Source organism: Schizophyllum commune, assembly GCF_000143185.2.
Source record: "Schizophyllum commune H4-8 unplaced genomic scaffold SCHCOscaffold_12, whole genome shotgun sequence".
Classification (NCBI taxonomy): Eukaryota; Fungi; Basidiomycota; class Agaricomycetes; order Agaricales; family Schizophyllaceae; genus Schizophyllum; species Schizophyllum commune.
The window spans coordinates 180,247-192,162 of NW_026089549.1; the positions used below are offsets into that span (position 1 = coordinate 180,247).

An 11,916-nucleotide genomic window follows, 5' to 3' on the forward strand; every position below is an offset into this window, starting at 1 on the left:
AACGACAACGACCTCGAACCCCACGCTGGTAAACCCTCCATGCGCGGCGGCAAGAACAAGGGTCCATGCCTGACGTCACAAGTGGCGTGAGAAGAAACGGCATGGAGATTGTGGAGATCACTTTGACACGCCCGCGAAGCCGCGGCCTTATTTTTCTTCTGGCTCCTGCGCCGGCGATACCTCTTGATCACCTACCGCACGCCGCCGCGCACGACGGCGAGCATACATACACGACACACACGACGGCGACCGCAAAGTAATTCTTTCACGCCGAGCCCGCGGAGGGCCGCACCCACATACGACGCGCCAGACGCCGAGCAGTAAAACACGACCCAATAGCGCGCACCTTGTTGCAGTACACGTTGGTGCGTCCCCTCCCCTTTTCACCGCGCCCGTCGGGCTGACGGTTGGGAAGCACGCACGCGAATTCTATCATGGCGACTTCGCCGCCGCTCGTTGCTCCTCAGCCCATGCTTCCCGCGGACGCATCCGCCCATGTCATTGATCATGGCAAGAACACCGACGACCACCATGGCGGCCGGTCAGCGCAGCCTAGCGTTGCCCCTCCATCGGCTTCCTCCATGCCCATCGCGATGACGGAACCCCTCCCGCAACCAGCGTCGCCCCCTGGCGAGCCCCCCACGGAGAACAAGCTCCAGCCATCCTTCTTACATGCCTCCTCGTCCCCCGCCGTCCCCAAGCTGAACGCCTATGAGGGGGTACCGGGTATAACTACCTCGCACGGTGCGTCGCGGAGCTGTCGCACGCTGATCACTTGGACTGACTGCGATCAAAGAGGAGGACGACGCGCGCCGCGCCTCGGCTGATGCGCAGGCAGGTGGCGGTCCAGCGGGCGGCCCGCTCTCCAACGCGACTATCGAGGCGGTGATTCAGGCGGCCACGCAGAGCCCCAGTCCCCACCCGGGTTTAAGGTGAGCCTTCGATTTACTCGATGTTAGCGCGCGGCAGCCATCCTTCTGCCATCGACACGTTGGGCTCCTTTCGCGACCCGTCTGGGCTCTCGGAAAGTCTTCCTGCGGTACGCTGTATGGCTCTCGCATATGTCCCTGTGCTCCGCGTCGTCTCCTGCGCCGTTGTGCGTGTCGTAGAGCCCAGACCGCCGCTTCCGTCCATACATCGCACACCCATCCAGACATCTCATGACTCTCACCCTCCACCTCGGCACCTCTACGAAATTCTAGCTACCTTTCTGCTACGCGCCCGCTTGCCATCTCAGCACACGCTAACCCACCTCTCCTAGCTCCTACACCCCTCAACCACGCAACGCCTTCTCGCCCCTCCCAGGCCAATCCTTCTCCCCGAACCCCTCCGCAGCACCCTTCTCCCCCAACCCACCCGGCGGCGGTCAGTATCAGCCCTCGCCGCTCTCGCAAGGCTCCTGGAGCTCTAACGCCGATTCCGTCGATGTAGGCTACTCGCCCTCGCGCGGGCCCAACTTTCCCGATGGCATGCGTGCGTCGGGCTTTGGTGGTGTGAACGGCGCAGCGCAAGGCTTTGGTGCTGGCGGCGGGCAGTCGGGATTTGGAAGTAATTCGTCGACGTTTACGGATGGAATGCGCGCGCCGAGGGATACGAGGACGCAGCTGTTTGTGGGGAATGTGAGTGCTTGGTTTTGTTTGCGTTCTGATAGGCAGCTGACGGGTGCTTGTTCGTCCTTGTTTGCTCTGATTGCCGACGTCAACCTTACGTCCGTCTCTCTCACCCTTTCAATCACCCTCCCCTGGCCTGTTTGAACCTTGTTCGTTGACCCTCCGGTGCTCTATCACTGGTCCTGCTTTCGTCGTCTCTGGTCTATCGCTATGTTTCTGTCACACCGCGTCGACGCGCTACCTACCTTCACTAGCTGCCCTACCGCGTCCGATGGCAAGACCTCAAAGATCTATTCCGGAAAGCAGGCACGGTGCTCCGCGCGGACGTCAGCTTGGGACCCGACGGTCGCAGCCGCGGCTATGGTACAGCGCTGCTAGCGACAGCAGAAGACGCAGGCAGAGCGATTGATATGTTTAATGGGTGAGTGTTGGAGGACCTAAGGGCCTATTATACCTATTGGACGCTGGCAGGACGACGTAGCCCTTGACGCAGGACGCATGGCTCAACGCGCCTTTTGCAGATACTCCTGGCAGACGCGCGTCCTCGAGGTTCGATTAGACCGAATGGGCGGCGTTGACGGTGCCTCGAGCGGATACGCCGGGCAGCCAACGATGGGCGGGTACGGCGCACCAAGCGGGATGGGCGCGCCCGCGATGGGAGGACTGGGAGCGCCTGGAGGTGGGCTCGGCGCGGGAGGAGCGGCGTTGGGAGCAGGAGCCCTTGGAGGGTTGGGCGCTGGCGGATTGGGCGCTGGTGGATTGGCTGGGGGACTTGGAGGTGGAAGTCTGTACGGCGCGTTGCATCCGGGGCTGGGCGACGTGAGGCCGGGAAGTAGTGAGGGGGGTGCAGGTCCGGGGAGGAGTTTGTTCGTTGGGAATGTGAGTAGGAAGTACTGTTCAGTGAGCCCAGTTAACTGACGTCTTTCTTTCCAGCTGCCCTTCCACGTCCAATGGCAGGACCTGAAGGACTTGTTCCGCTCGTCTGGCGGTACCATCCTGCGCGCGGACGTTGCGTTGGGCGCCGACGGACGCTCGCGCGGCTTCGGAACGGTAACCTTCGCGTCGGAGGCGGACGCGGAGCGGGCGAGGGCGCTGTTTGACGGGTGAGCGCGCCTTCCCCTTCGCGCGACCTTTATGCTGATTGTATGCTAGGTACGAGTTCAATGGCCGGCAGCTCAAGGTGCACTACGATAAGTTCTCCGCGAGCGCGGGCATGCTTGCGATCCCTGGCGCGCAAGGGACGTATGGCGAGACACTTGGGCGAGGGCGCGGAATCGGCCTGGGAGACGGACGCACTGGTGGGTTCGGAGACGGATACGGTGGTCTCGGCGGCTTGGGCGGTGCTGGGTTGGGAGGCGGACTCGGAGGTGGCATTGGTCCCAGCCGGCTCGGTGGCTCACCGTTGGCTGCGTCGAGTCTCGGTGATCTAACCTATGACTCATTGAACGGCTTGCTCGACGAGGAGAATGCGTTCCGCTATGGGATCAGTGGTGGAAGCGGCACATCGTCTGCGAGCGTGTCGCGTCCGACGTCCAGCGGCGTTGGTGTTGGCGGCCTGGGCGCGTCACGCTTAGCCTCCCTCGGGCATGCGGCTTCGCTCGGTGCGTCGCCAGCATCATCTCTTGGTCCGTCACCAGCGCTGGGCTCCGTGCCGACCTTGGGTGGCGGGACGCTGAGCCACTCGACGTCACCCCGACTCGCCTCTGGCGCGTTCGACGGCCGCGCATCATTGGAGGCCTTACGACCGGGCAGCTACGACAGCGCCCTTCGACCAGGCTCGCTTGGTGGTGTTGGCTTATCGTCAAGACTGGGCAGTCTGGATAGCGCACCCTTCAGCTCCGACTTGCTGGATCGCGCAAACTCGTACGATGGCTTCCCTACTTCCGTCTCGCCGAATCGCTCGGTGTTCGAGAGTGCGCTGGGGCAGACAGCGTCTCCTTTACAAGCTACATCGCCGCGGTTATCGTCGCAAGCTGCGTCTCCAAGACTGTCCTCGCCGCGACCCTCGTCGAGGTCGCAGGCCGCGTCGCCGCAGCCAGCTTCCGCCGCGCGCCTACCAGTATCCCAGCCGATCTCGCGCCTACCGAGCTTCGCCGATGCCGTCGTGGGCAAGGCCGAGGCCAACACCGGGCTCAAGCGCAGCACGTCGGATGCGCATCGCCGCGGGGCGCCGCCGGCCGTCGTCGCACGGAACCTTAGCGCGGAAGGTGCGGGCGAGCCTGTGGGGCGGTCGATGAGCTTTACGGACGTGGGGATGAAGAGCGGGATGATGAGTGCTGGGTTCGGCGGCGGGGCGGATAGCGCGGTGGAGAGTGCGGCGTCGAGTCGCGCGGAGAGCCCGACGGGTGCGCATTCTCTGCCGGCGCCGGTGTTCCCGACACTGTCGAGGCAGCCGAAGGGTGCGGCATCCATGGGTGCTGTGCCGAGGGCTGGGGTGAGCTGTCTTGTCAAGTCTCTGTCCAAGTGATGACTGATTGTCATATAGGAAGCGTCGGATGCCCCGTCGAGCGACTTTGTGGACCAGGTTCTGGCGGCTGGGCTAGCTGGGACGCGCCTCAACCCGTCGTCGTCGCGCAAGCGGCCTGGTCCGGTACCGGTCACGTCTGGCGGTGGCTCAGGCGAAAAGAAGAGCAGCGGGAGCGCGAGCCCCGCTGGCAGCTCTCGCGCATCCAGCCAAGGGGAAGACGCGCGGAGCACACCACCGACAAGCCGTTCCACGTCGGAGGAGAAAAAGCCGGGCATGTCACAGCAGCAGCAGCAGCAGCAACGCCAGCCGCGCGGCCCTCTTCGTCGCGGTCCCCAGCAGCAGCAGCAGGGTCAGCAGGGCGTGCGGCGTCCGATGCAGCAGAACCCGCACCACCCAGGTCCCATCTCACTCCCACCCTTCTCGCCGATGTACACGCCCTACATGCCGATGGTGGGCATGTCGCCCATGCCTGCGATGACGCCGCATGGGATGCCCCCGATCACGCCCAGTATGCCGCCTTTCACGTTCTTGCCGCCGATGGGCAGTCCGGCAGGGCACCCGATGCAGCAGTATCATCATGCTGCGAGCCAGCTGTTGACTCCACCCGTGTCACCTGGCATCCACGACGGGAGCCCGCGTACGCCGCAGCAGCATCCCGCGCACCAGCAGGCTCAGCAACAAGCCCAACAGCAGCAGGCGGCTCAACAACAAGCCCAGCAGCAGCAGGCGCAACAGCAACAAGCGCAAGCCCAGCAGCAGCAACAAGCTCAGCAGCAACAGCAGCAGGCGCAGCACCCACAGCAATATCCATACCCTCTTCCGCCGCATCTGATACCCTTCTCGCCTGGACTCGCGCTCAGTCCGGGTGGGTATGGCGTCGGGATCAACCCTGCGGTTGGCGCGCCTGTTCACCTGCCGCCGCGCTCGCCTGGCGGCTTCGTACCTCCTCACTCTCCCGGCGGCTTCTTCGCACCTGTTCCTCCATTCGCGGCACCTCCGCCTGGCAGCCCTGGCGCGTACCCATACCCAGTGTCGCCGATGGGCTACGTCCCGAGTCCGGGAGGCTTTGTGCCCGCGAGCCCAGGGTACTGGATGCCGATGATGATGCCCGCGCAACAGCAGCAGCAGCAGCCTCAGCAGCAACCGGCGCCTCAGCAGCAGCAGCAGCAATCCCAGGAGCCGAAAGGGTACTTCGACGTCCTGCCGCAGCAGCAGACGTGGCCGAACTATTCGCGGCGGGACAGCAACGCGGGCGACCGGACGCCGGGCGCGAGCACCGGTGGGATCGGCCAGGGCGTGTACGACGAGATCATGAAGAGCGGGACGGGGCTCGGGCGGGAGGAGCAGCCCGGCGAGTCGCGCGAGAGTGAGCAGTCGAGGAACGGGAAGGAGATCACCCACAGCCTGTCCTCGTCTCCAGTAAGGAGCGCGGAGGCGGATGGCAAGCCCGAGTCGCGTTGAAGGACTTCGCCTCAAAAAGGTGTGGAATACGGGACTGCGTCTGGTACGGATGGGTCGGTGTATGATTCCAGGAGTGTGGTCGGGGTGGTACTGTCGGTAGTGTAATGTCCGCGCTGTGCTCTGGAAGTTCGTTGTCGCATACAGTAGATAGTACATCGTTGGTAGGTCCGTACGTATGGTTTGCACGCACATTTACATATTTACATACAAGCTATCTATCTCACAGGCTCGCTATTGTATGGGTTCGGTGCATTGGCGATGTGTGTCATGGCCTTGAACTAGACATATCCCGAGGACGACAAGCCTTCAATGAATCGCCGTTGCATGAGTCCAACTGGAGTCATGTAGGGGGCTGTGCACGGAACCGCAATTCGGATCATGCCGAAGCCCGTACTTAAAGCGCCGGTCAAGCTGTTGACCGCGACGTTGCTCTCTTCTCTCTCCATCATCTGCGCCACGAATAACATCTCTTCCTTTCTCTCAAATGGCCTTCAGCTCTACCCTCACTTACGGGCGCTCGCTGCCGGCAGAGATCTGCCTTATGCTCTGCGAAATGCTCGATAAACACACGCTTTCGTCGCTGACCGTGTTGTGCAAGGCATGGAGGGACCTGGCGAATGGTCCTCTATGGAGAACTCTGCCGTCTCTTACTCCACTACTGAAATTGTTTCCGGAAGACTCGCGTGCGAGAACAAGGTTCTTTTCAGACGACGTGGTGCGTGCCATTTGTGGCCTGTCCAGAATGTCCGACTCATTTCACGGCTTGCAGAAATTCATTCGCACTTTGACCGCACAAGACTGGGATTTGGTCCTGACCAGATCTTGCCTGGTCAAGGCGATTGATGCGAACATGGTTCCGGAAATCCGGTTCTCTCAAAGACGTTACAATGATTCCGTCGCAGAGGCGCTAAGCGCTTGCCCGTTACCCTCGACTTTTCTCCCGCGTCTTAATTGGCTTGTCCTCCCCTACGACGCCTTCGCACCAACCAACAAGTCGGAGGCTGCCTACTTGACCTTGCTATCGCCTCAAATTCGCACTTTTGGGATCTCCAATCGCTTTCTGAGCGGCAAGAATACTGAGTGGGACATTTCATCGCTAGACAAGATCGTGCGAGCCTGTCCCAAGGTGTCTCGTCTCTCTTTCGGTGTTCTTGTTCCTGAGCAGGCGCTATGTCCCGCTCTCGGTTCGTGGACCTGCTTGAATGCAGTTCAGGTGAAAGTGCCAGAGCACTCCGACTGCGGACGCATCCTCGAGGCTCTTTACAACCTTCCCGCTCTGCGTTCGGTGGCACTGTACCTTTACAATGTAAAGCAAGCCGTAGAGATGCCCTCCGCCTCCAATGAGTCGCCACCATTAGAGGCGCTCACTCTGACAGCCGCGACGAGCTCCTTGTGTTGCGCGATCATGCAATACTTTGGCATCCGCCATATGAAGTCTCTGAGACTCTGGTGCATGGGAGTAGAGCACTTGGGGCCCGAACATACAGACGAAGCCTTGTTTGAAGAAATCCAGCAGGTCATGCAGTACATCGGCAGCAACGGCTCAGCCAACCTAAGCCACGTTGAGGTCGAGCTCGACAACCAGGAGACTGAGCTAGCTTTTGAGCTCCTGTCTACCCTTGCCCCACTGTCCGGGATGGAGCATTTGACACTCTCTGGGGGTGCCTCGGACATCAATGATGCTGACTGCGAGACCTTCGCGCGCTGGTGGCCTTCATTGCGGATCTTCCATCTTAAGGCCTCCCGAAGATTTGATGAGTGTGTTGGCTGCACGCTAGACGCGCTTCTCCCTTTTGCGGAGCATTGCCCTGACCTGCAGTCACTGACGCTGCCCATCAATGCCACCAAGAGCCCCCCTCTTATCCGTCAACCCCTGGAAAATAGCAGCCTTACCTGCCTCGATGTTCTACATGGCGCGGAGATTATGAATCACCGCCAGGTAGCGCTCTTTCTGTATGAATTGTTCCCAAACCTGGAAGAGATCAGGCTATCAAAGGAAGAGTCAGATGACGAGGAGAAGGCCGAAACCAGTTGGCAGGAAAAGGACTGGTATGCCGTTCAGGAGGCAATCAATGTAATGAGGGACAAGGATGAAGGAGTTACCTACCTCGTATAGTCCTAGGCTTTTCTCGAATGAGCCGCCCGCGGTTTCCGTGATGTGCTAGTCTGCGCAAGTCCCTCGATAGATTGTTGCGAGCGACGCCTAAGGGACCCCCCGAGCTTACGAGGGAGGGAAAGGCGGAGCGAGCAACACTGACTAACCCACGAGATTAGGGCTGCTTCCCCGAACAAACAAGTACAAAAAGTGGTTTTCACGGGAAGCGGATGGGAAAATGACGGCAATTGCCGTCACTGGCCCCGTGACGCGCCTGCGGCGCGTCACAAGTTGAACTCTCCAGCGAGCCAGCGGCTTGAGTCTTCGCTGCTGGCCCCTGCCTTGCCGCAAGCGTAGAAAATGTTTTTTCCTTCGCTCAGCGACTCTAAGGACTTATATATTTGGGATCAATTACCACAACCTAGGCGCTCAATGGCCTTCAGCTGTGCCGACCTCTCACGATTCTTTTACACCGCAAAATTCCGTCTTCGGGAACGAGCGTGCCGGCTTCATCAGGAGCGATGCAGTTGCCCTCGACGTTGGCGCGTCCATTTCCCGCGCCATGTTCCACATCAGTGCCGAGGTCCTTGGGCACGAGGTAGAAATATTCACTGCAAAGCCGCTGTATAAACTCTGTATAGTACGCAGTCTGATGATCATATTCGTACAAGAAAGGAGACGCCAGAGAGGGGAGTGTGAACAGTGTTGCTTGCTTGGTCCAAGCGAGCAGCCCGTGGCTTGCCACAAACTATGTTATATATCTCACTCTGGCTCTATGAAATCCGTATATTCACTTGACATCTCCGCCTATCAACGTATGCAAGTATAAGAGCAGCGTGCATCCTCCGTCCGACGACGGTCGAAGTTAGGATCACGTGAAGTAAACGTGTACCTCGGAACCGAGGCTCGGACAAGCGCGGGAACGCGGACGTGATGGAATAACTTGACTTTGATCGTTACGACTGCTGAGTCCTCCTGTAGCATCGTTTGAGCATCTTCGTTCACTCTACGATGGTCGCCGCCTCCACCCTCAATCCCGGGCGCGCACTGCCCGACGAGATTCGACTTGCCATCGGCGAAAATGCCGACCGACGCACGCTCTGCTCGCTGTCACTCGTGTCCAAGGCATGGATGGCCATAACGAATGAACTCGTCTGGAGGAGTCTTCCCTCCCTGTTACCACTGCTGAGACTGTTTCCGGAGGACTCGCGAGAGATCCAACATGGCTCGACAGCCGCCGTTGTGCGTGTCATCTGCAGGCAGTAGGGGGTTCAACTGATCCAAATGCCTGTATAGAAGTTTCGCCGCCCCCTCACCGCAGAAGACTGGGAACCGGTCCTGGAGCGCTCTCGTTTGGTCAGAGCGATCGACATGGCCTTGTTCTCCGGCACTCCGCAGCCTAAGGTCTATTACGATCGGAGCGTACTCGAAGCGCTGATCGCGTGCCCCGCGCCCTCGTCGTTCCTCCCTCATCTCGAAAGTCTCGTCCTTCCTTTCGATGCCTTCACATCCTCCAAAGACTTAGCCGAAGCCGTCTATATGACTTTGATATCGTCCCATCTTACCACCTTCGGCGTTTCCCAGTCCCAGTCTTTGCGCTCGCGAGACACCGAGCACGGCGAGCAGACCGAATGGGACACTCATCTGCTGGAAGGCATAGCGCGCGCCTGCCCGAAGGTGTCCAATCTCGTCTTGAATGCGAACATGCCCTCGTCATCACTGTGCACTGCGCTTGAACGCTGGACGTGCTTGAAAGTAGTCCGGGTGACATTCGCGGGGCAGGTCGATCTCGACCGCATTTTTGGGGTTCTTCGCTGGCTCCCTTCGCTGCATTCTGTGGAGATCGACTTCGGATCAGGATATACCGAGCTCACGAGTCCACCCACATGTGGCACGTATCCGCCACTGAAGGAGCTCACCGTGATGAACGTGGATATCCCTTTGGCTCTTGCGATCATGCGAGGGCTTGGTATACGCCACTTGAAGGTCCTGCGACTTCTGCGGGTGGAGGAGTATTATGATCAGCGTGACGCCGAGATGATGGAGATGATGCAATACATCGGCAGCGAAGGGTCGTCTGCCCTATCTCATGTCGAGCTTCGGTTCGACAAGTCGTATTGCGATCTATCCTTCAAACATTTCTCGCCTTTGTCAGCGTTGCGCAATCTGCGATACCTGGCCATATCCGGAGACAACACTGTCATCACGGAAGCGGAATACAGCGACTGCGCGCGATGGTGGCCCGATCTGCGCACGTTCGAGCTCGACGTGACTCGCGCCGGCGCCGGGTGTGTCGAGTGCTCCCTAAACGTACTCATCGCCTTCGCGGAGCACTGCCCGCACTTGGAATTCTTGACGGTTCCCCTGGATGCCACCAAGAGCCCCCCTGCCATTCCTCAGTCGCTGCAGCATCTCGCTCTTATCTCCCTCGACGTCCTGGAGGGTGCAGGGATCAGCAATTTGCGCCAGGTCGCGCTCTTTCTATACAACCTATTCCCGAACTTGGAGGAAGTTCTCACCTCGTACAGGGAATGGCCAAAGGAATATCATGCTCACAGCAGAACGTGCTGGTTTACGGTCAATGAGATAGTCAACGTACTCAGAATCAAGGAGCATGGCGCGTAGTCGCGTTGACTAGATTATCATACAGTTACTGAAGCGTGCCGTCCGTCCGTCCGTGCTTTATTATATGCGCAGGTTGTTGCGATCATGTTGTGAACCTTCCATCATAAGATTACTCGGTCTCTAGTCGAATCTTGCGTGTCTGCGACGGATCGTGCTGCAGACACTCTTTCCTTGTACAAGCTATCGTTCTCAGCAAGCAACATATATTCTTACGCTTCCTATCAATATTGTCGCGGTCCTGCCACATCTCATCTCATTCAGGATAAATGCGAACCACTTGGTTCAGCCAAAGTCGAACCAAGAGCACGTGAGAGAAACGTGCTCGTCGGCTCCGGAACCGGAGTCTGAAGCCTCGAGACGCACGGTCCGTAGTTTGGTTCCGACCATCACAGTCCTCTTCCGTAGCGTGTTCTGACCGCCGCAGAGCACTCTGCGATGGTGTCTGCATCGACCCTTGTCTATGGGCGAGGGATACCTGCCGAAATATGCCTCCACATCGCCGAAAGAGCCGATACACGCGCGCTGTACTCGTTGTCCCTCGTGTCTAAAGCATGGTTTGCCATAGCGGATAAACAGCTCTGGAGCAGCCTTCCCTCCCTTTTCCCGCTGCTGAAATTGTTTCCTGAAGACTCGAGGGATATTGACATGGCTTTTCGGCGTGTGCCCACGGTGGTGCGTGATAATTGCCGCCCATGAGGATGAAAACCTGACTCATCTCGTAGCTGTTTCGGCGTGCCCTCGACAAACATGACTGGGATCCAGTCTTGAGGCGCTCTCGCCATGTCAAGGTGATTGATGCAGACTTACCAAACGCAGAAATGCATTATGATCGTACCACGCTTGAAGCACTGGCTGCCTGCCCATCGCCTTCGTCGTTCCTTCCTGCTTTCAAGACTCTCATCCTTCCTGACAATATTTTCTCATCCGCCAAAGACATAGTGTCGCAAATCTGCGTTTTGGCGCATCCCCACGGACTCAGGTGATCAGTGGGGATGACCGAACGCGGGGAGGTGATTCGGGGTTATCCGAGCGGATGGGAGGTTATGCTTTCGGATAAGCAGTGGGCGAAGGCGTATCATAGCGTATGGGTAGTCACCTAGTCAGAGCGATGGGTGATGAATTGCTACAGGCGGTCATGTGTGTCTAGGCGCCAACACTGTCGGCTCATCGTAGCGGATTTGTTGGAACCCTCTATAGGCCCGCAGAGACGGCAATTATCGCAGTTTTTCGCTCATGTCGGTCTCAATATGCATTTAGTGTCTATTCAAGTGTGAAGCACCTATATTTTCGCCCAAAAACGAACATTAAGTGACAAGATCTACGCTAGCTCGGACAAGAGGTTCGAGATGATTGTTGAGTGTGCATTGCATATGCGTTGTAGTCGAGGTCGAAAACGTGGATGGCCGAAGTCGAGCAGCGCTATACGGTGCAGCTGGGAGTATCGGCGATTTGAGGGTATCTTCCGTCGCGCATCCGTCTGAGGGGCTGGAAGGGCTCGGCTTCGGGGGCGTTGACAATGGGGAGCGCGGGAGGTGGCTCATGTGGGTGTCGCTTAATACTGTCTTCGACCTCGACGGCAATCGCGTTGACTCCGAGAAGATGCGGAGGAGCGGCCTGCCTCTGATACTCTCGGCGCCAGCGTGGCGACGTAAGGTCGA

General features: G+C 58.9%; 4 protein-coding genes across 4 annotated transcripts; all 4 read left to right on the plus strand.

The window, feature by feature from the left end:
- The first annotated feature begins 32 nt into the window (after window positions 1-32).
- Window positions 33-5,790, plus strand: SCHCODRAFT_01216429 (uncharacterized protein). The gene is made up of 9 exons (XM_003027387.2): window positions 33-365; window positions 416-744; window positions 797-932; window positions 1,262-1,619; window positions 1,865-2,031; window positions 2,132-2,489; window positions 2,544-2,713; window positions 2,763-4,044; window positions 4,096-5,790. The coding sequence occupies exons 2-9, from the start codon at window positions 435-437 to the stop codon at window positions 5,536-5,538; spliced, it is 4,224 nt and encodes a 1,407-aa protein (XP_003027433.1). The 5' UTR covers window positions 33-365; window positions 416-434; the 3' UTR covers window positions 5,539-5,790.
- A 205-nt stretch (window positions 5,791-5,995) lies between these two features.
- SCHCODRAFT_02590127 (uncharacterized protein) lies at window positions 5,996-7,654 on the plus strand (the record flags this gene model as incomplete). Its single annotated transcript, XM_003027388.3, has 2 exons — window positions 5,996-6,253; window positions 6,308-7,654. The coding sequence occupies exons 1-2, from the start codon at window positions 6,023-6,025 to the stop codon at window positions 7,652-7,654; spliced, it is 1,578 nt and encodes a 525-aa protein (XP_003027434.1). The 5' UTR covers window positions 5,996-6,022.
- Window positions 7,655-8,644: 990 nt separating this feature from the next.
- SCHCODRAFT_02553861 (uncharacterized protein) lies at window positions 8,645-10,494 on the plus strand (the record flags this gene model as incomplete). The annotated part of the gene is made up of 2 exons (XM_003027389.3): window positions 8,645-8,875; window positions 8,930-10,494. The coding sequence occupies 2 exons, from the start codon at window positions 8,645-8,647 to the stop codon at window positions 10,256-10,258; spliced, it is 1,560 nt and encodes a 519-aa protein (XP_003027435.1). The 3' UTR covers window positions 10,259-10,494.
- A 296-nt stretch (window positions 10,495-10,790) lies between these two features.
- On the plus strand, window positions 10,791-11,196 carry SCHCODRAFT_02590132 (uncharacterized protein; the record flags this gene model as incomplete). The annotated part of the gene is made up of 2 exons (XM_050343979.1): window positions 10,791-10,930; window positions 10,981-11,196. Coding segments are annotated over exons 1-2 (243 nt in total), but the record flags the coding sequence as incomplete, so codon positions are not given.
- Window positions 11,197-11,916: the final 720 nt, after the last annotated feature.

Excerpts from the sequence above, each read along its gene's own strand:
- SCHCODRAFT_01216429 (XM_003027387.2), top strand. The coding sequence starts at position 435 with ATGGCGACTTCGCCGCCGCTCGTTGCTCCTCAGCCCATGCTTCCCGCG. Across the intron at positions 933-1,261 it reads AGTCCCCACCCGGGTTTAAG|CTCCTACACCCCTCAACCAC; the intron begins GTGAGCCTTCGA and ends CACCTCTCCTAG. Across the intron at positions 2,490-2,543 it reads GGAGTTTGTTCGTTGGGAAT|CTGCCCTTCCACGTCCAATG; the intron begins GTGAGTAGGAAG and ends CTTTCTTTCCAG.